Below are 20,095 nucleotides of genomic sequence, written 5' to 3'. Positions count from 1 at the left end.
ATTATCACAGTCATATCAGTTATTTATCATAATCATACATAATGCATTACGGATTGAGTACTATTCCACTCTTCCATTTCCCCGTGTATGCAACAATAATTCATCATAGCAAAATGTTTTTCCTGGCTAAAATACAATAAAAAACTAAATATGAACAAAAAGGACCTTGCCCCAGTGGGAAGTCCAGTGGTTTTCTTTAAACGGGGCGATCGGAACTATACACTTGGAAAGATTACAGGGTATAGAACCAATAATGTGCATGGCGTTGAAGCAATTTGTGAGGTAAAGTATTTAAATATATTACTTATGGATATACGTATTTTCCCCCCGAATATGAATTAATCTTTAACTTGTGCATAATAATTTTTAAGTAGAAATCTAATCCGGGAGTGGGTGGATGGTTATTAAAAACTTTAACTGGAACAACACAAAAAATAAGTGTCCCTCTCGATGGAATTTATTATCTTAAAGATGTCAAAATTGTACCCCAACCTACTCCATCAAGAGTAACTACCTCAAAACCTTGTAACGATGAGGCGATCCGTGTACGAAGCCGACGTCGGGACCTTAAACTCTTTGCCGTACCCTTGGAAGAAATAAAGCCTAAAGACGTAGTAGTGTGGAATCCAGATAAGACTGAAAACCCACAAGATTCCTACTTGGGACAGATTGAGCAAACATTTGTGCATCTAGATGTAATTAATGTTGCCACTCATTATGCTCAAGTTAAAATTGTGAGTGTTGATTTATGGCATAAGGACATTTATTTATTATGCAGGATTTTCGGAAGTAATTTTTTTTAATTGCATTAGTGGGATGGAATGGAGTGTTTGCTGAGAAGAAACGATCTGAGCCCAAAATTTGAATCGAAAAACGGGACCTTGGAGTGCAGGGTGTGGGCGATGACGACAGAGTTGATGCTGGTGGGGGATGCCGTCGAGGCGGCGTGCGCTGGAAGTGGGGATGTCGGAGAAGAGGGTGAAAATACATGTAACCAGTTTATGGACAATAAAGCGGAGGTTGCAGAAGAAGCGAAGGTTCATTAATTTGTGAACTCTGTAATGTTACCAACATTTCTATGAAATATTTCAATGAACACACAGGAACAACACGTTGTCACAATTAAACCAGATAATTCAGCATTCACGGACGACAATCTGGTCCAACTAAATAAAGATGCTTCTGTGGAGTTCATGGAGACTGACTTGGACGAAGAAAACAATAACGCAATGTCGGACCTGCAGCCATTTGTTATTCAAAATCTTGCCAAGGCAAGATCTAAGGGTGACTGTTAGACATAGTATTTGAAGAAATTTTAGAAGTATAAAAGTACTCACAAATTACACTGTAATTCTGTAGGCAAACATGGGATACAAGGAAAGTCAAATTCTTGTTATATTGACTCTTGTCTCTTCGTCATGTTCTCTTTTACCGAATTATTTGACTCTGCCCTCTTCAAACCCAACGTCCAACAAGAAGGCAGAATTCCGCAGAAGATTAGAAAATCACTAATTAGCATTGCGAGCAAGTTGAGATCCGAGTTTTACGTACATTGGAAAGAGATCGCAGAGCTACGAAGTGCACTAGGTGACATCAACGGACGATATGATGCGGGATGCTTTATGGGTAATTAGTGATGCATAAATACTAAATAAATTTAGTTGTGAGCCTAAGTATTTTACACAGATGCGGAGGAACTACTTCTCGACATTTTTGACTGCTTAACTTGTCCCGACTTTTTCGAATTTTCAAACCAAGCCACTGATCGAATTCATCAGATCGTGGTTCCGTGTGCAGAAAGTGTCAAGTTGAATGAAGAAATAATAATGATGAAGGACACAGATTCCCTTTTCAAAGACAGTTTATGGTATTGCGAAGTGGAGTTAGTGAGAAGACCGGAACCAGTGTTAATTTTGAAGATGCCGTTCTGCGATGGAAAACCATTATTTGGGTGTCGAGCTGTGGTCCCCGGGTTGAAGTTACAATTGGGACTAAAAGATAAAGGTATCAAAATTGTCGTGCTTGGGAGTAACAATTTTCAGCTAATTTTATATCGATTTTCCAGCCAAAAATCAGCAGAGCATGGATTTATTCGCCATCATTTGCCTCAAGTCGAGTCACTACGTATCATTTGCTAAAGTGGGAAGGGAAGCTTCTCCGTGGGTGTACTTCGACTCCAGTCCTATGGATATGCAGCCGAAGGTACGTTGGCATATGCATTTTCAAGCGTGGAAATTAAATAGAAATGAATTACTTTTTAGGTTGAAGTTTTTGATAATTTGGACTCTGACCTCATAAAAGTGTCCCATGATCATACAGTTTTGCAGAAAAATTCAGGAAACACGTTAGAATATCGGGAACACGTGAAACTAATTTGTGGATATTGTTACATGTGTTTTTACAAATAGTTTTGATTTATTTAGAAGAACGTTGCTTAATAGTTAATACAAAAATTATGAAATTCAGCAATTGAGTTATTGTACAATAAAAAATCGCACGCTGCACGCAAAATTATTCTCATCTCCTCCTGTACTTCTTATATTGGCCAAAACGAAACCCTCTGAAAATTTAAGAAAACAATAAACTTAAATTTGCAAAATGTACACACTTTTCGGCCTTTATTCCTATGACCTATATGGTCAGATTTACTGGTCATTACCTGATTCGATATTGTATTTGCTTAAGAGGTCGTCATCCTTTAGACGTTTGGCACGATAATGCAAATTTACTCTTTCAAAACCGGCTCCCTTCCATTTTCCAAATTCTTCCTTCAATTTCTTTACTGTCCAATCTGGTTCAGCTTGAATTGTGATTGTTTTTCCGTCCAAAGTTCTTATTCGAATGGAATTTGTATTTGAAGGAGAATGCTCCATTTTGACAAGCTCAGGCTTTGTGGTGCCAAGAAAACGTATTTATGACAATTTATTTGCACTGCGTCAAGTTGCTACTAAAATAACGCAGGTACATATGACTCATCCATTCTGATAACAGCAGTCGTTGGTTATCAAACAATACTCCAGATATGGATTATATAGCGTTATATGCCTTGTCAGCATCTACATGAAAATGTGAATAATTACATAAATTCGATCTCCAACAGTTTACATAAGTAGTAAATATAGTTGTTGTTTATTATTCACGAAATAATTTTATACGCATTTACATATTCGTTAAGAGGTTAAACCACTGTCAAATCCTAGATTATTCTGTCCAATTAATGGGCAGATAAATGCAAATATGACAATCATTCATAGCTTTTAGTACAAATTGGTCATGGGTCGAAAATGAGGACTTATTCAATATTGACGCTTCCGCTTTGGTTAACTTGCTTTCAAAATCATGGAGAAGTGTAACCTAATTATACAAATGAGGCAGTTAATTGTACAAAGTTCTTAGGCAAATAATTGTATTACTCACCCCAGGACCACTCCCACTCATTGAATCAAAATAGAACCAATCGCAATTATTCTTCCCAAATCCGTCCTCGCATTTAACAATGGACGTATAATGTGCAGATTTTATACAAATTATTGCATGCAACTTCATCTTGTTTCCATTAATAAGTTGTGGTCTGTGACCATGCTGAGTTTCATGTTGTTCTAATACTGCTTGAAAGCTAGTATTCATGCATTGCTCACAATAATATTGCCACTGAGATTGTAATTCATTGTTTCTGCATGTTCTGCACTCCCAGAAATCCCCACAATCAACAGCAAGACAAAAGGAACAGGGTTCTGTAACATAAATATAACCATAATTTGAATGGCTTGAAATATCCCTTCATATTTGCACACATTGTTATATACATATTTCTCACTTTTGTCCAAAATTCCTCCAAAGTTAAGGAACTTATTCGGTAAAATACCATCAAAGTGAATCATGTCTCCATCCGATCGTGGGAATTGAATGAGGAATGCAGGGTTTGGACGTTGCAACAACTTCAAATCTCCCCAAAGCTTAAAACTATTTTCCAAAACAGATTGCAACGTAATTACTTCACCAGCTTTCTTTGAACACTCTTCGTCGTCATCAGTCAGGATTTGGTGAATGAAGTCTTTTGTACCGTTGTTGTACTGGAGAAAGTGTGGCTCCATCAAAATGTCTTCGAGGAGGAGGTATAAAAGTTCTTCAATGTCTGCAGAAAAGGGAACGAAATTAATTATCTACATATTTACGAGACTATAATTATTACGTGAAATGTTACCCATCATAGCTCCTGAAAATCTATCGTCAAACTTTGACAGAAATTTTCTCAGATCAGCTAAATTGGAAGATGCTACGTACAAATCGGTTCGCAACGGGATTACCACATTGTCCGACACTATTTGCCTCAACTCTGCTGCATCGTCCGAGTCTTGTTCTTTCCTTGCGATAAATACTGGATCAAATTCTTGAGTTGTATAAAATATGGAGAAAAGAATGGAATCCATGTAGCAAGAATTGTTAGCTCCGTGAATTCCCTTGTTCTCTCCGTATCGTGGCTGGGAGTTTGCCTTGTTAGTGTTTGTTTTCTTTGTAAAACTCCTTTTTAAAATTTGATAGCCTGGCGATGTATTATTGAGAAGTGTGGATGGGACAGAGTAGAGTTTTACAGAGTCAGGAATGGTGATATTGTCTGATTCTAAAGTTGCATTCTGATTCGTAACCTTAAGTGGAATAGGTTTCTTCTTTTTTGATGTTTCCGATGGTGGCGAATGCAATTTTGTTTCCAAACTCGGGTTTAAATTTTCTGATTTCTCTAATGGTTCATTAGACTTTAGAAATTTTTGCAAGTATATTTTCTCCAAAGATAGCTCATTGATGTTGTATGTCTTTACTAAAGGTTGGGATAGCGTAGAATTTGTACTATTATCCTATTTTCATAAATTATATGTGTAATCAAAACATTTTGCACTATGCATAAGAAATGCTATTTACATGTAAAAATAAAAAAAGTTATTTTGTTTACCAGTTTCAATTCAATAAATATCTCAGGCGATGATGATTTCACGTCTGGCTGTATTCTTATCTGAATTCCGATACATTTACCCCCCAGCATTCTTACACCTTCATCATTATGAACAACAAATCTCGATCCTATTTCAGCCATACGATACTTGTTCTTATCTTCTGACTCGTTATACTGTTTCCAAATGTCGTGAGGAATGTTTTCAAGAAAATGTTCAAGTGATACTGCAACATGTCCCGATTTCTGATAACTCTTTAATATTTCTCGGGGATCTGCATATAAACATAACAAGTAACAATTAATATTTTCAGCCTGACAAAAATTGAAGTAAAATAATGTAACCTTGATTGTCACTATGATCGTGGTAAATATAGCGTAAAACTTTATGCTGCAACTGTCGAAGTGGGGGTTGATTTGGAAGACCTGGTTTAGTAATCAAGTTGCCCATATTTTATTTTTACAATTGGATATGAGTTGTGTAAGTATTTACAAACTTTTGTGTGGAATTACAGTCTGCTAAATAAAAATGAGCAAGATGAGTGACTTATCTCATACATATTTATATGGACGAGAGATAACATAAACAATAATTCCTGATAAACATATTCATTTGACTGGTTCATTCTTGGATTGCGTGCAGCGCATTTGCTTTTCACGTTTCTAAATATCTACTAAAAAATGAGCTCAGCAGCAAAAAAGAGATTACGCAACGATCTAATGAAAATCTACTCTGACCCACCCCCCGGAATAAGTGCTTCCCCAGTAGACTCGGATATCTTTTGTTGGAATGCCATAATCTCTGGCAAGTTTTCCTTTCATAAAGTGGTTTACAAAAATACAAAAAACGACCGTATAGTATTAACCTATATATAAATACATATATTAAGGTCCGGAAAACACCCCCTTTGATGGTGGAATATTTCGACTGCGTCTCGAGTTTGACACTGACTACCCAAATACTGCCCCCAAAGTTGCATTTTTCTCAAAAATGTTCCACCCAAACGTATACAAAAATGGGAGAGTGTGTCTCGATATCTTAGAAGAACCCGAAAAGTGGAGTTCCGCTTATGATGTAGCAGCTATTCTTTGTGGTATTCAAGCAATGTTGGGGGATCCAAACCCTAACTCTCCTGCTAATATGGAGGCAAATATGTATACAGACAGTTAAATAATTACATATGTATATTGTGCCCTTGACTGCTGGAGATTCAAAAATTGGTTTGTATTTTTACAGATTATTCACCACGCAGCCGGAAGTATATGAACAAATGGTTAGACGGGACATTGTTGAGAGGTCTTCGGGGGATGGTGAAGGTTCAGACGACGACGAGAATGAGAACTTGGCTGAAGCTATACAGCAACAAGAATTAGAAGATGCTCTCAATGAATTGGCAATTGCAGAATTATCTGACTGAGGATGAGATGGATTGCGTATCACTGTAAAATCCATAGTGTCAAATTGTTAGTTCCCTTAAAGACTAAAAACTATAGATATATATATTTGTAGTATTTTTGTTTGAATTTTCAGAATGCCTATCAAATATGAACGGTAAAAACAACAGAACTTTTTAATAAGCTTTAATAAGTCGATTTATTTTACATTCTACTGAATGTCCATCTTTATTCTTCTGTAAATCTATAATATACTCACATAGACAAAGAACAAAAGACTTTGAGATGTGTACATTTGAAACAATTATGACGCAATTTTATAATTCATATTGATGAATACATAATTCTGTTTTTATCAAATGTCCTAGATCAAGATTCCTAAACTTTTTAGCTCGTTTCCGTGGAGTGAATGTATTAGGATTATGTAATGACATTACATAATCCTAATACATTCACTCCACGGAAACGAGCTAAAAAGTTTAGGAATCTTGGTCCTAGATACATACGTATGTACATATACTTATGCATCTAAAGGTTACCTTGCATCTCTGCTTGTCATTAATTTCTTTACGTCGCATAATCCACAAAAAGCTGTCAATCCTGCACTTCCCGAGCAGCTACTTGGAACTGGAGCATAATTATAAAGTAAGTCACAAGTGTGCTGACGAGCTGAAAAAGTACAAAAGCATTTCGTTTCATTAATTTGATTTCAGAGTTCACATGCTCCTCAAATCAACACGTGGCGTACATACCCCAGTGACAAACTTGTAATGAATGGTAAACAGGCCCATCCCACTTACACCGACAGGATTATCATTAAGTTCGTTAAGCAAAATTACAAGATGGCTCAATGGCAGTTGTTGGCAATTGTCTTCTTTTGACAGCCAAGTTTTCAGCTCACTTATCTGTGTCGAACAACAAGAAAATTACGTTGACATTGACATTAAACCTACAAAGTCCACCCACCATCCTACCTGATTGCAGATATTCGACCCCACCGTCAAAATTATGATAAATGTATTTGTACTCCATACAATGCGAATCTTGGTGAAAAGATCCGGCTCTACGATAACCGAGTCTAGATACGTGGCAATGGTGGCTATAGACGTGAGCACATAGAGCAGCATTAAGTGTCCAAAGGTTGCATTAAATAAGTTGCTGAGCTCCTTTAGTCCTTTATACTTTGAGAGGACGACTTGTACAGGAAGGTTGGCCTGCAGGTGACGCATTTTTGGGGTTGATGACGCTTCTTGGGGTGGGGTGATGAGTGAATATAACGCTTTGACATGACTCGCCAGCGATAGCGTCATCAAGAGAAGGAATAAATTCGAATGGAAGGTACATAAATTGCGTGCTATGGACATTGCCATTCCGACGATGCCAAAAAGGACGTCGCCGATATTCATATCTGTTGTGGTGGTGCCTGGTATGGTATCATTCTTGTTTTTAGCATTGGGCAGGACGGATGTTGACAAGAAGAGGGAATATTTGGCCTTGGCAGAAGAAGCCATAAGGAAGGAGGTTGGAGTCCATCTCGATGAAGATGACGCTGCCCCAGAGCCGTCATTCGTCATGGCATGGCTGGCGTACTCGTCCCCCAGTGTACCGCAAGCTAGAGCCATAGAAGTGTACATGACACAGAGAAAGATCGTGAACGGGTAGATCTGTGGGCAATATATGTAAAGATAATGGCAAACCGGAAATTAATGTCACACTAAATATCTAAGTATATGCAAGTATAGACATTTTCCATCCTTCATACCCGTTGCACGACTTTATCTGAAGGTGCCGCCAAGTCCCCCGAAAATTCCATTACTTTCACCACTTTCTCCTGTTTTGACCAGAGCATGATGCAAAAAGCAATCCGGTAAAAGGAGTTTGTCACGGTTTGAAATAACTCAAAGTAGACGACTGCATACATGCAAACACAATTAAATTGAGCTTAAAATATGTTGGTTACTATTCTTTTCTTCTGCTAAAATATGTGTATGAAGATATATTACATACCCGGATTTTGAGCTAGTTTTGTGAAATTGACCGAACGAATTGATACCAAGTAGTTGTAAATAATGAGTAGATGAACAATTCCACAAAGAAACTGTAATGCATATATTTGTGTAAGTACATCAATACGTACAAGAGGAAAGATGAGATTTCATGTCAGAATCAGTTTAATTATTACATTAAAACCTAGTTCCACAGGTGCTTACCATTTGTGGGGAGAATTTTTTTAACCTGTAGGTGACACTTTTATCCCACGTACTCGTAATCTGACTAAATCTAAAGGGGCTTATGCACATAAAAAATGTGAAGTTGAAATATACTTTGAAAACAGTTTTGTACGAATACGTTATGTGTTCTGGGATCCTAGGTGGTGGGGAGATGGAATTGGTGGAGGAAGCGGATGTTTTCATCATTTGAATGTAATAGGGGTGTCTGCTGTGGGGGGAGTGGAGTTGTTTTTGGGCAGTACGAACCACTTCGAACATTTTGATCGGACTGAAAACCTTAACTGAACGGGGGTGACGACGAGCTGTGCCAACGATGATAATAATAATGAGGGAAGAAGAAATACGTAGGCACAATGTATAACCTCCTTAATTGGCAGGTGGTCTTATTTCTGTCGTCCGTTTGTGATAGTAATTCATAATTTAAAGAATATTTACAAACGGAGACAAATTGCTGGGTGAAGAAATTCTAGTTTTTTCTGGTATTTGCGTCTGTTCATTGTCACATTTGCCATGGACTTGAATTCGATGACCTATGCATGTGCAAAATTAACGGCTTACAAAAAGGACGATAAGGTTTTCCGCCATAAGAAATAAACGACAAACAAGAATGACCATTACAGGTGCGTTGGTTAATAAATACATATGCATGCATGCTCATGGTTCATACTTTTTGTGCGGAATTATCTAGATAAGTATTTTTAAAATGAATTGAATTGGTTTACTTTCTAGCTTATTTGTAGATTTTAGCGTGCAAACAGTATTAACATTTATGGCATGACCGAGACTGTGCAAAAACGATAATTCAAGTACGATAATTATGAATTTCAGTTTAACTGTTGATAAAATGTTCGTATGATTAATTTGATTAAAACGAATCCTGCTCGTTTATTGACAATAATATTAACTATATATATAAATCAATCAATGATTATGCATACAGTACACCCAAGAGTAAAACATGCTAATATTTTGCAATTTCATCCCAAACTAACCAATTTTACCAAAATTAATTTAAACAATTCCTGAAATTCTAATCCAAGAGTAAAATTATGTGGCAAATTTTCATAGCAAAACTTTAAACACGGCTTAATCGTCTCAAAAGCCAATAAATATTCCCCAGTTTGAAGAAGCTTTTCAATTTTAGCAACCTGACCCTCAAAAATTGGTAGGACACGTCTCACATCAATATCTTTCTGTATGCACCTCGGGCACTGACCAGACAAAAGGAAACGCCCACACGCATTGCATTGCGACTCTGGAACCAAAATCGTCTTCGTGTCTGGCTCCCACCAACTCAAACATGCTTCACATTGACACTTAAAGTTGTACCGATCAAGCAAAAACTTTCTCCTCTCGTGGGTTTCCATGTGAGCAAAATGTGGGGCGTATGAGAAAGTTACTTCATCCCCAGGTTGCAGAGGCTTCATTGCAATCACGGACGTTTTGAGATACTTGAGACTTCTGACCGGAACAGAGTTGGGGTCACATGAGTGATTTACTAAGCAAAGGACTGGATACACACCACCACCGTAGCGCAATGTGGATGATTGCAAATTATTATTCGAGCTCGGGTTGTTCACAAGTTGGCTCAGAGTAATGGCATTATATTCGATAGCTTCCATGTGGCGGAGCAGAAGGGATGCAATAAAGTCCTTAAATTCTAAGAAATCTTCATTGTACTTAACTCTGGAGAAGAATTGGCTCGTGTCGTCAATTAAATTAGTTAAAATTAAAGCCTTAAAGGCATTAGATTTGGCTTTAAGGATATCAACATTCATGTGCGAAATGAGGTGAAAAATTGGCAGGTAAGATTTGGCAGTGTACACGCCGTTTGGAGAGAATCCTTTTTCTTCACCAGAAGCATTCGAGGGTTGAAAATAAGATTCATTTTTTGTTGTAAATATCTTGTATAACTCTTCTGGCCCAACTTTGAATAAGAGACGAGCGGCTAGGATACCTTTGAGAGACATGATTTTGCTGGATTTGAGGTAAGATAAGTATTTCTCGTACTTGTGGGGACCACGCGTAGACTCAATCTTGCAAGAAGTAGAGCAGAACCAGGCCTGTAATTAGAATTAGGGATATGTTTTTTTAGTAATTCTCGTTCCACTAAAATTTTGAGGCATATTTTATAAATTAACGTACGAAAGTGCAGCAGTCACACGCCACGCCGGAGATAACTGGTCGAGAACAATTTGAACAATGTTCCAAATCCCAGTTTAAAATCCTCTCCAGAATTATTGAGTATGGCTCATCGACAAGTAGAACTTCCCCTTTGTAGTTAAATTAATTAATTAGCATAAAAATACATACGTATATATGAAATTAGAAGTATATGTTTACCAGGTTCGACATTTCTCGTTACAACAATCCGTCTTCCACAGTACGGGTCATAATCAATGTTGCAACATTCGGATACATTTTCCACCCTTGAATTTCTTGAGCGGATGTGATAAAAGTTGTTTTCAACAAAACGTGCCTCAACATTTCGTCTAATTGTTTGAGCTTTCTTGCTACGAGAATGAACGAGGGCACTGCATCTAGTCTGCAGATCAATCAATTTTTGTGCAGATTTCATAGATTTGAGAGGATACGCTGGATTCGAGGCAACGGCGTGAATATCGAATTGAGCGAGTTCAGGATAGCCGAGTTGTAACAGTAAACTGGCACGTTTTTCCAGTGCTAGCGTAATTTCTGCAGAATCTGGTGGGGCAAATGCGATAGCCAAGTTGTAGCCTCTCAGAGCTTTTTGTTGCGATTTTGTCTCATCTTGTTCTGTTGAGAATTGCTGTTTGAAGGCCAGTTCTCTGAGGTAGGTTGAGATTATTGGACATTTTTGAAATCCTTATAAAGTAAAGAATTGAATTATTTGCTAATAAATTTTACACCAAATTTTCAGTTAAATATGTAAATAATTTTAGAAATATATGTAATATAATTACTCGTATGAAACCCGCTGGGTATAGATACCCATTTGAAGTAACGCTTCATCTCCAGAATTCTATCCAGCTGCTCCAAACCTTGACCACAACTTGTTTGCTCGTCATTATCTTTATGAATTTGATCGATGTCAATATTATCTTGAGCACTGTTTTTATGAAATGACTCGTACAACAGCTTTAAGTGAGAGGAATCTTCAAAATCTTCACCATTATAAATAACCTTAATCAATTGTTCCTTTATTGGGTCCATTCTAACGTGAGCTCTTCTTTGAGTGATCACGGAAGAATTATTCGGAGTCAAATGCGACAAATAATAATGGACCCACTCTCGGATTAACTTGAGATTTCGGTTGTATGCATACATGTAACTTTGGATTCTATTCAATACGAGTTCGAAAAAGCATATTTACAAGGTAAAATTACCCTGGGAAGAAAGTAGTACAGATCCGATCCGATCCAATAATGTATCCCTACCTATTCAAACATTCATTACCATTAACTTTGGCATTAACAACTAACAACCAAACGTATACATGATCTACATTGTACAGCAGTACTGCCGAGTCGTTTGTGATGTGACGGTTGATGTACCACCGGTGTTCCTCTTGCGGTTTCGAAGTTTTGTGTTGCGTGTGGTAACTGGTTGGTAACATGTATTTTTATTTAATAGTTGAACCCGGATCAGAGCCAACCCGGCTCTCGCATTGTCGCTCACTTTGGCTGGGATTCCTTATCTTTTTCTTTTTCTAAGTAGTCTGGGAAGTGGGCTTTCTTACAGGGAAAAGAATAAAGGCAGGCAAAAGTTAACATGAGCCAAAAAGTAGACTGCATCTGTCTGGCTTCGCTCGTGCAAAAATTTACATAATCTCAAGAGATTGCGATTGAAAGACAAGTGCCATGATCTCCCCAATTATTAGAGGACGAAACCCTCTTAGATAGGAAAGCCCCATCAGTTTGTCTCTCCTTTTCTAATGTTTCATTTTTTCTTAATTTTTTTTCCGAAATATATACATACTTATATTTGCGAATAATATATAGGGATGGAGTGGAGGTGCAATTTTTAATTTGCAAGTTGAATGCGGTGGACTATCATAAAATAACGACGCTGATCTTCTACATATTTTTTTTACTTTTAAAGTTTCCATCAACTAAAGGAAATTAAAGTCTCTGTGGCATATTTGCCCTTGTACATTGAAATCTTGATTTCTCGAGCTTGAAGCAAATCTACATACATATGCATAAAATTGAGAGCACAATCGTACCTTGACCTATGGTTTCAGAACATCATACAGTTTTTTGTATGTTGTATTTGCGCCAACAAGTTACACTTTTAGTTTCCTCGTTGTAGCATGTGGGAAAAATTGCATGCATTTTGGAACAACCCCGGTTTCTCAATTCGGAGCGAGACAATTCAACCTTGATCTCTGCGCTCGTGCAGTGCATGGCCGATGGATTAATAATAATATGAAATATTAGTGCAGGAGGCAAAATGGGAGAAATGGCATCTGTCTAGGATAAGTATTGCTTATCTCGCCCAATGATCAAAAGCTGATGACGTAATTATGGAACAAACGATGTTAAGTAACATACTTTTTGGATGGTTCCCCAAAAGTTTGGAGCATTTTTAAACCCAAGATTTCTGTAAAATATGCTGAATTTTGCTCTTAATTGATCAAGACTTGTTGTCCTGACGGCCTTCACTTTGAAGCGGTGTCAACGCCGTTGCCAAACTAAATTTTTGACATTTCTCAATTAGTCTTGTTGAGGCAGTCGTATCCAGTTGGGGAATAAGTCATAACTCGACCGAGTGATAAATATTCACTTTTTCTGTCTGCTTGTCATAATGATTTCATTTCAATCCTCTCGAAGTATGTACGAAAAGATTCATGAGACTATAGACCACTTATTTTTAACCACATTTTGTTCATTCGAGCTAATCTTAGAAAGCACATTGACGTATCCCCTTACGTACGCAGAGAGCTTGGATTATCAATCATTATATACTATTAATCTGTAACAAATCATAGACGGACGAAAAATCTAGTACAAACCCAACTCAAATTTCTTTACAAAAGCCGTAAATAAAATCACTGTGATTACGTAAGAGATGAAATCAAGAATGCAAACTGATAAAATTAAAACCAATCCTAAGTCGACAAGAGCTGCTATGAAAACCAAAATCCTGCATACTTCAGCCCGTTCCTAATATTTTTGTTAATGCTACTGTAAACACGGATTAAATTCATATTTATTTGCACAACTCTAGATAAAATACCTTAAAATGAAACAATAATGACATCGATGGGCGGTGTCCACAAAAATTTGTGGTGTCCGGTGCCCGAGGTGTCCTGAATATTTTGCGGTCCAGCAAACGAACACCGCAAATTTCTCCCGGGACCGGACCCCCAAGACACCTCGGACACCGCCCATCTATGTATGAATAAAGGATCACTATGCATACGTATGTATTTACTTATGTAATACATTATTATTTACATAGAGTAAAAAAAACTTGAGCTCAACAGTCTATTTTGAAAAATAAGCCAATTAATTAGTTCTAAAAAATATATGTTCTTTAACTCTCGTTACAATTCGAAAAGTTAAAAAATAAATAAGATTTGGGTGTTAAATATTTTGTGTTAAATTAGGTCACAAGTTTAAATTCGAATGTTACGAAAAATGAGAAAATACTTATTTTTTTCATTTCGAACATAATAAAATTACCACCAAAAGTGGGATGAAAAAATTGCTGTTTTGGAACATAGGCCAATGTCTAAGGGTGGGAGTGGGAAAATTGTGAGGAGGAAGCAAGAGTAGTAACACAATTTCTGCCTCAGGATAGCGTTTTCCCGAACTTGCAGCGCCCAGAAGTCGCCCAATTTTTACTTTTACGCACTGACACATGTGCCGAACCAAATTTCGTTTGCAAAGAGTTGGCCTATCAAACTGCATGGGTCACAAAAAGATTGGGGTTGAACATGGTTTGTGCTCCCATTGTTATTATGTCATAGAACAACCATATCTCAGCAAATTCATACATATATTAAACCTACAACAACTACATATGTAGGTGTGTACGTACATATATTCACTTAAATTATTTAAGTTATCTCGCAGCAGTTCACTTTCGTTTCATCTGGAATTAATTAGATAACGAATTCAGAGCAAAGATAACCAAATGAAATGCCATCGGTTGGACAATTAAACTACGCTTACGTAAGCTCACATATTATGAACATATTGTTAAAGTATTTGTATACATACATAAATACCTGATTACTCATCAAGATAAAAACTAATCTGTTTTGTATTAAATTTGTGTGCGAATGCAGATCTAATCAAAATGTTGCATATTTGAGACATATTTAACAGCAATAAATATGTACATCGTTACCTTCCAGCTTGTCAGATACATATGTACAAATACGTTTTATACTTGATAACACAAATTACAACGTCAGACGTAAAGTGAAATCCTAACAGGCACTTACTTGTCCATGTATCTCAAAGAAGAGATAGCAAAACTCACTTAAATATTTATACAAACTTATATTATTCTGGCTTCCGTTATGATTAAAATGCAGGTATTTCATTTAGTGCCTTTCATTTTTTTCGCGTGTTTTGGACTCTTTAATTCAGTGGATGCACAACAGTAAGTTTTTTGTACCAAATAAATAGAATGTTTTCTACTACCAGACTACGTATATGCACATACAATAATTATTTACAGATCGCCCGAATTTTATAACTACACCATTACCAAAACCTGGAACAATCAAACATCCCCTGAAAACGCTATGATTTCCCTCTCGTTCTCGCTCGAACGTGACCCAGAAGGCCACCGTAGTTTAAAAATTCACGTCCAAGCCCCATTTTTCAACGATCCAGTGGGTCCTACCAATGCAACAGACGAGCCGTTTTATGGTCTTTGGGACTTCGAAGTCGTCGAGGCATTTTTTCTCGGCGATAATGACGAGTATCTAGAAATTGAGCTAGCACCATCCTCCCACTACGTCCTCCTCTATCTCAATGGGTACCGAAATGACACCGAAATGTATCTCCCACTTCGTCACTTTACAGCAAAAATTGACAATTCAACTACTCCTCCCATCTGGACGGGCGAAGCTTTCATCCCAGCAAATTACTTCCCTTGTAACGTCACAAAATTTAATGCATACGCGATCCACAAGTCAGATCCTAACAGGAGATACATGTCGCTGTTTCCTGTCGCTGAGGAAACTCCTAATCCAGATTTCCACTACCTTCCTGCATTTGAATCCGCTCCCTTCCTCTCCCAGATTGTTAATCCACTTTGTCAAACATACCAGCACAATGTCAAAACCACATGGGATGGAAAACCGTCTCCAGACATGGCTGAAATTTTCATATCTTTCTTCCTTCAGGAGGAAACACTTGAACAAAATAGATCGGTCCTCATGGAAATCAATGCGCCATTCTTTGAGGACCCGGCTGCCCCCGACGCCGGAACGCAAGAGCCATTTCCAGGTTTATGGTAAGCAAGTTTCTGCCTCTGATAAATCAAGCGTTTTCGCGAATTTGCAGTGACCAGAAGTCGCTCAATTTTTACTTTACGTACATGTGCAAAATGTCATGAGTTGGCCTATAAAACTGCATGCTCATATCACAGCAAACTCATATATTTATCTGCAACAATTACATATGCAGGTATGTACATACCTATATTTAAATGATTTAGGGAGTATGAAGTCGTCGAGGCGTTTTTCCTCGGGAACAATGATGAGTATTTGGAAGTGGAATTTGCACCAAGTGGTCACTATTTGCTGCTCTACTTGGCAGGATACAGAAATGATACGGGAAGATATTTACCCATAAGAAACTACATTTCTAAAGTTGTCAATTCAACCGGAGATTCGACAGGACTAAAACGGAGATGGATTGGAGAGGTAAAAATCCCTGCCGAGTACTTTCCATGCAATGTTTCCAGGATGAATGCATATGCAATCCATAAATCGGGTACAAACCGCAGCTACATGTCTCTGTTCCCAGTGGAGGAGGGAGAGCTGGAAGGACCTGATTTTCATTATTTGGATGGGTTTGGAAGTTTTAATTTGGGAGAGGAAGTGAATTTGATTTGTACCAGTACGCCACCGCCGTCGTCAACTCCAACGCCACCGTCAACTCCAACGCCAACGCCACCGTCAACTCCAACGCCAACTTCAACGTCACCGCCACCGTCAACTCCAACGCCAACTTCAACGCCACCGTCAACAACTACGTCAATGTCACCGTCATCAGTCGTCAGGATTTTTGATCAATCATTTCTGATTTGCATGGGGTTTTTGTTTAGAATTTTGACTATGGTGTGATGTTCATTTATGCATTATGCAATTTCTGTACATTTATCTTAATGTATATTTATAATATTGTGTGTGGATGCATGCATTGTTTAAAATTCTTGAAACGTTGCTATTCTTTATCGCGGTGAATTCTGACCAATAAATAAAAAAGTACCAAATGAAGATCGAAGAGGAATTACTTTTTAAATTGCTCATTTGTGCACACAATTTGTTTCCTTGTCCTGCATGAGATGAAGTTGTACTTCATGTGCTACTGCATAAATGCAATTTTACATATACATATTTAAGTATTAACTTTGATGATTTTTATTAGACATGCAATTAGCAATTTTGTTCTTTTTTGTTTACAATAATCAAGGAATGAATCGGTTTCACTACTGACAAATTTAGTTACTCATTGCTTTAATTTAATTTTAATTGCTCATTACTTTTGCTACGGATGGGATGGATTCGGTTTGAAAACGTTCCAACACCTCAGACTGCCCATACACGGATATAGTCGACCTGAAGAGCCGCGTCATCGCCTTGCCAAGAAGGCAGCCAGTCGTCCCTAGCCTCCCAGAAGGAAAGGAATGTCTGTGCTGTTTCCCAAGGTCGTGGAGGGGTCGAATCCGTCGGGAAAAAGTTTCCTCCCACGGCAACATTCAGGATAAAGTGGAACTAGTAAATGATGTTATACATAGATTAAGACATGCATACTAAATAAAATTGTGCAAAATCAGAACTAACTTCTTGGTCAAACGGAGCCATTCGCTGTAACAAAAAATTGAAATAAATAAATCGTTCATGCATATATTTAAAAATAGTTTAATAGTAACAACAGCTCCAAATTACTGGATTTATGGCCCCTCCTGCTTCTGTCCATGGATTCTCAATAGTTGGGTCGAATTGGCCAAGCTCAAAGAATCCACCTGAAGAAACAAATTGAAAAATCAATTGAAAACTAAAAATAAAACTGAGCTTTCGAAGTACGAACCTGCTGGTGGAACAACGCGAGTCACTGTCTGGTTGTCAACCCTGAAGAGGAATCCAACTATAATTTCGAAGAAATGTTTAAGCTGTATGTAGATAACCGGAAAAAATTAGCATATTTATGACCACGTACACTCGGTCCACTCCAGTTGGTAGAGGTGAAAGTCTTGATCATATCCATTAGTTGCTTCGGAATTTGTCGTATTATGGGCAGCCTAAGCATTTAAACTTTGAACTTAACAATAACTAAAATTATAACCCGGTTATTCAAAGTATTGAAAAATTACCCAGTAACCGTTGTGGGGCCAGAAAGGCTACATATAAAATAAGACAAATGCATTAAAATAGTTTCAATTGATGATTCATGATATACAATTATACGACATACCCCAAAGTGAAGGGTCGACCCGACCTGCTCCGTCCCAATGTTGACACCTGCAGGGTTGAATAGATTTCTATTTCCTCTGCTCTCCATAATGTCCACCTCTCCACTTGACGGCCACCCCCCATAAACAGCATGTTCGGGCATCATCCAAATTGCTAGAAGTGAACCATTCTAGCTAGTAACGACATAATGTGTCAAATTTGCCATCATTTCCAAACTTACCAGGCCACATCCAGTCTCCCCTCGGCAATTTGGCACGAACTTCAACCTTTCCATATCTGAAAGAAAACCGACCTTTGGTTCGAAGCCTTGCTGAATATGCAGGCTGCAAAATGTTTGGGTATCCAGCTTGACGATCGCATGCACCTCCTCGGGGTGGATCGGTGCAGCTAAATATAATTTAATTTACATTAGAATACAATGTTTTAAATCATCAAGGACTAAAAACTGTTCACATTTCTGATTCTTTACCACTCAACATAATGATAACCATTGTAGAAATGTTCATAATTGCCCCCAAGGTGGTCGACGGTTAAGTCAGGCTTAATATGCATGACACCATTGGTGACATATGCGTTGGACTCGTTCCGCTCGTAAACTTGGAACTCATTGTTCTGCAATAATGCATAATTAGTATAATTTACAAAAGTTATCATTTCAAATCCCAGAGGAGCTGCTTACCCCACCACCATTCTGAAAATAAAAATAAGTTCATTATCATAAACTCAAAGATGTTCATTTTTATTATAAAATTATTTCCATACCATGTTAGCTTCATAATCCCATTTCGTTGCGTCAAAGGTATCGAAGGTGTCTTCCCAAATCAAATCACCAGGGGCGTATAATCCACGTAGTCCATTTACGGTGGTAATTGATTGTTGCTTCGCAGCGAGCCCGCAAGAAATCAAGCAGGCCAAGACGATAAGTAAACGCATGATTAAGCTTTTCCTTTCAGAGAAAAATTAATGAAGAAGCCACTTTCACCAATATTGTGTGAATATGTGGACAATATTTCAGTCTGTCACCTTTTATATGGAATGCTTATCAATTCGTGGGCATGATAAATAGGAGTGTTTTGCTAGGCGTGAAAAATATGTGTGTATACATACATAGTCAATCGATTTGTATATCTTGCACGTTGACATTGATTGAATTGGAATGGGTCGACTAATCCGCTGTGTGCAAAATATTTCGAGTCGACATCATCGATTAAGCCAAATTATGCAGTATGCAGAACTAATACATCACGCATGAATGTGACGGTTACACAATTCTATCAAAATTTTACGATGGACAATGGGGTTATCTTAAGTGGGTAGACCGTGTGCTAATTGTTGTAAAAATAGAATTTAGGATAATAATCATTCGCACAAAAACGTGACGTTAAAATAAGTAATATCGTCATAAATATTTTACTAATGGAGTCATCGTTTAAAATATTTGTTGCACCTGTGCTTATCATTTCACCAAGTCGTAATAGATTTTATTTTTTGTAAATTAGGGACAGACTGGATAGTCCGTACGAGTATATGCTTAAATACGTACGTAAATATATGTATATATACATATATTATAAACTTTAATATTTATTCAGATCAGACTTGACAGATTTCTGAAAGATTTTCATACGTATGTAAGCAAGTACATAAATATGTACATAAGTATGTACTTACATATCATCTCAGCTTTTTACAAATAATGACATGTAAAATGATAACATGTAATGCACTCTCTGCGAACAAATTTAAATACTCCATTGAATAAAACCTACCAATATGCATATATCATTGTAAATATTTCCATTTAATTGTTGAACATATAAAATGTCCAGAAACCGCTGAATAGATACGTAGCTTACCTGCCTTGATCAAACTTAAATGGTAAGG

The 20,095-nt window shown here is 37.4% G+C and overlaps 8 protein-coding genes across 8 annotated transcripts; 3 read left to right on the top strand and 5 right to left on the bottom strand.

The window, feature by feature from the left end:
- Positions 1-15: 15 nt before the first annotated feature.
- On the top strand, positions 16-2,511 carry LOC110843879. Its single transcript, XM_022089932.2, has 8 exons — positions 16-282; positions 375-734; positions 813-1,037; positions 1,104-1,284; positions 1,360-1,626; positions 1,687-2,004; positions 2,066-2,202; positions 2,262-2,511. Exons 1-8 carry the CDS (start codon positions 151-153, stop codon positions 2,406-2,408), a joined length of 1,767 nt encoding a protein of 588 aa, XP_021945624.1. The 5' UTR covers positions 16-150; the 3' UTR covers positions 2,409-2,511.
- Positions 2,394-2,972, bottom strand: LOC110843880 (large proline-rich protein BAG6-like). The gene is made up of 2 exons (XM_022089933.2): positions 2,660-2,972; positions 2,394-2,560 (listed from the first exon to the last, which is right to left on the bottom strand). The coding sequence occupies exons 1-2, from the start codon at positions 2,871-2,873 to the stop codon at positions 2,475-2,477; spliced, it is 300 nt and encodes a 99-aa protein (XP_021945625.1). The 5' UTR covers positions 2,874-2,972; the 3' UTR covers positions 2,394-2,474.
- A 128-nt stretch (positions 2,973-3,100) lies between these two features.
- LOC110845068 lies at positions 3,101-5,469 on the bottom strand. The gene is made up of 6 exons (XM_022091427.2): positions 5,291-5,469; positions 4,949-5,220; positions 4,205-4,853; positions 3,818-4,135; positions 3,418-3,734; positions 3,101-3,354 (listed from the first exon to the last, which is right to left on the bottom strand). Exons 1-6 carry the CDS (start codon positions 5,394-5,396, stop codon positions 3,202-3,204), a joined length of 1,815 nt encoding a protein of 604 aa, XP_021947119.2. The 5' UTR covers positions 5,397-5,469; the 3' UTR covers positions 3,101-3,201.
- Positions 5,470-5,536: 67 nt separating this feature from the next.
- Positions 5,537-6,641, top strand: LOC110844087 (ubiquitin-conjugating enzyme E2 2). Its single transcript, XM_022090202.1, has 4 exons — positions 5,537-5,750; positions 5,836-6,100; positions 6,183-6,409; positions 6,477-6,641. Exons 1-3 carry the CDS (start codon positions 5,627-5,629, stop codon positions 6,361-6,363), a joined length of 570 nt encoding a protein of 189 aa, XP_021945894.1. The 5' UTR covers positions 5,537-5,626; the 3' UTR covers positions 6,364-6,409; positions 6,477-6,641.
- Positions 6,642-6,833: 192 nt separating this feature from the next.
- On the bottom strand, positions 6,834-7,994 carry LOC118434617. Its single transcript, XM_035848538.1, has 3 exons — positions 7,315-7,994; positions 7,093-7,245; positions 6,834-7,009 (listed from the first exon to the last, which is right to left on the bottom strand). Exons 1-3 carry the CDS (start codon positions 7,972-7,974, stop codon positions 6,935-6,937), a joined length of 888 nt encoding a protein of 295 aa, XP_035704431.1. The 5' UTR covers positions 7,975-7,994; the 3' UTR covers positions 6,834-6,934.
- Positions 7,995-9,427: 1,433 nt separating this feature from the next.
- Positions 9,428-11,845, bottom strand: LOC110843262 (SET and MYND domain-containing protein 4). Its single transcript, XM_022089223.2, has 4 exons — positions 11,514-11,845; positions 10,915-11,415; positions 10,717-10,844; positions 9,428-10,634 (listed from the first exon to the last, which is right to left on the bottom strand). Exons 1-4 carry the CDS (start codon positions 11,761-11,763, stop codon positions 9,549-9,551), a joined length of 1,965 nt encoding a protein of 654 aa, XP_021944915.1. The 5' UTR covers positions 11,764-11,845; the 3' UTR covers positions 9,428-9,548.
- Positions 11,846-14,847: 3,002 nt separating this feature from the next.
- Positions 14,848-17,014, top strand: LOC110843836. Its single transcript, XM_022089878.2, has 3 exons — positions 14,848-15,165; positions 15,244-16,026; positions 16,231-17,014. Exons 1-3 carry the CDS (start codon positions 15,083-15,085, stop codon positions 16,859-16,861), a joined length of 1,497 nt encoding a protein of 498 aa, XP_021945570.1. The 5' UTR covers positions 14,848-15,082; the 3' UTR covers positions 16,862-17,014.
- Positions 17,015-17,134: 120 nt separating this feature from the next.
- LOC110843594 (beta-1,3-glucan-binding protein) lies at positions 17,135-19,224 on the bottom strand. The gene is made up of 11 exons (XM_022089567.2): positions 18,974-19,224; positions 18,891-18,902; positions 18,681-18,823; positions 18,432-18,598; positions 18,213-18,364; positions 18,112-18,138; positions 17,958-18,039; positions 17,829-17,885; positions 17,687-17,763; positions 17,582-17,605; positions 17,135-17,512 (listed from the first exon to the last, which is right to left on the bottom strand). The coding sequence occupies exons 1-11, from the start codon at positions 19,142-19,144 to the stop codon at positions 17,327-17,329; spliced, it is 1,098 nt and encodes a 365-aa protein (XP_021945259.1). The 5' UTR covers positions 19,145-19,224; the 3' UTR covers positions 17,135-17,326.
- Positions 19,225-20,095: the final 871 nt, after the last annotated feature.

Source organism: Folsomia candida, unplaced genomic scaffold (genome assembly GCF_002217175.1).
Source record: "Folsomia candida strain VU population unplaced genomic scaffold, ASM221717v1 Fcan01_Sc002, whole genome shotgun sequence".
NCBI classification, from domain to species: Eukaryota; Metazoa; Arthropoda; class Collembola; order Entomobryomorpha; family Isotomidae; genus Folsomia; species Folsomia candida.
Note: the sequence above shows the minus strand (reverse complement) of the source record. Positions and strands in the feature narration are given on the sequence as shown.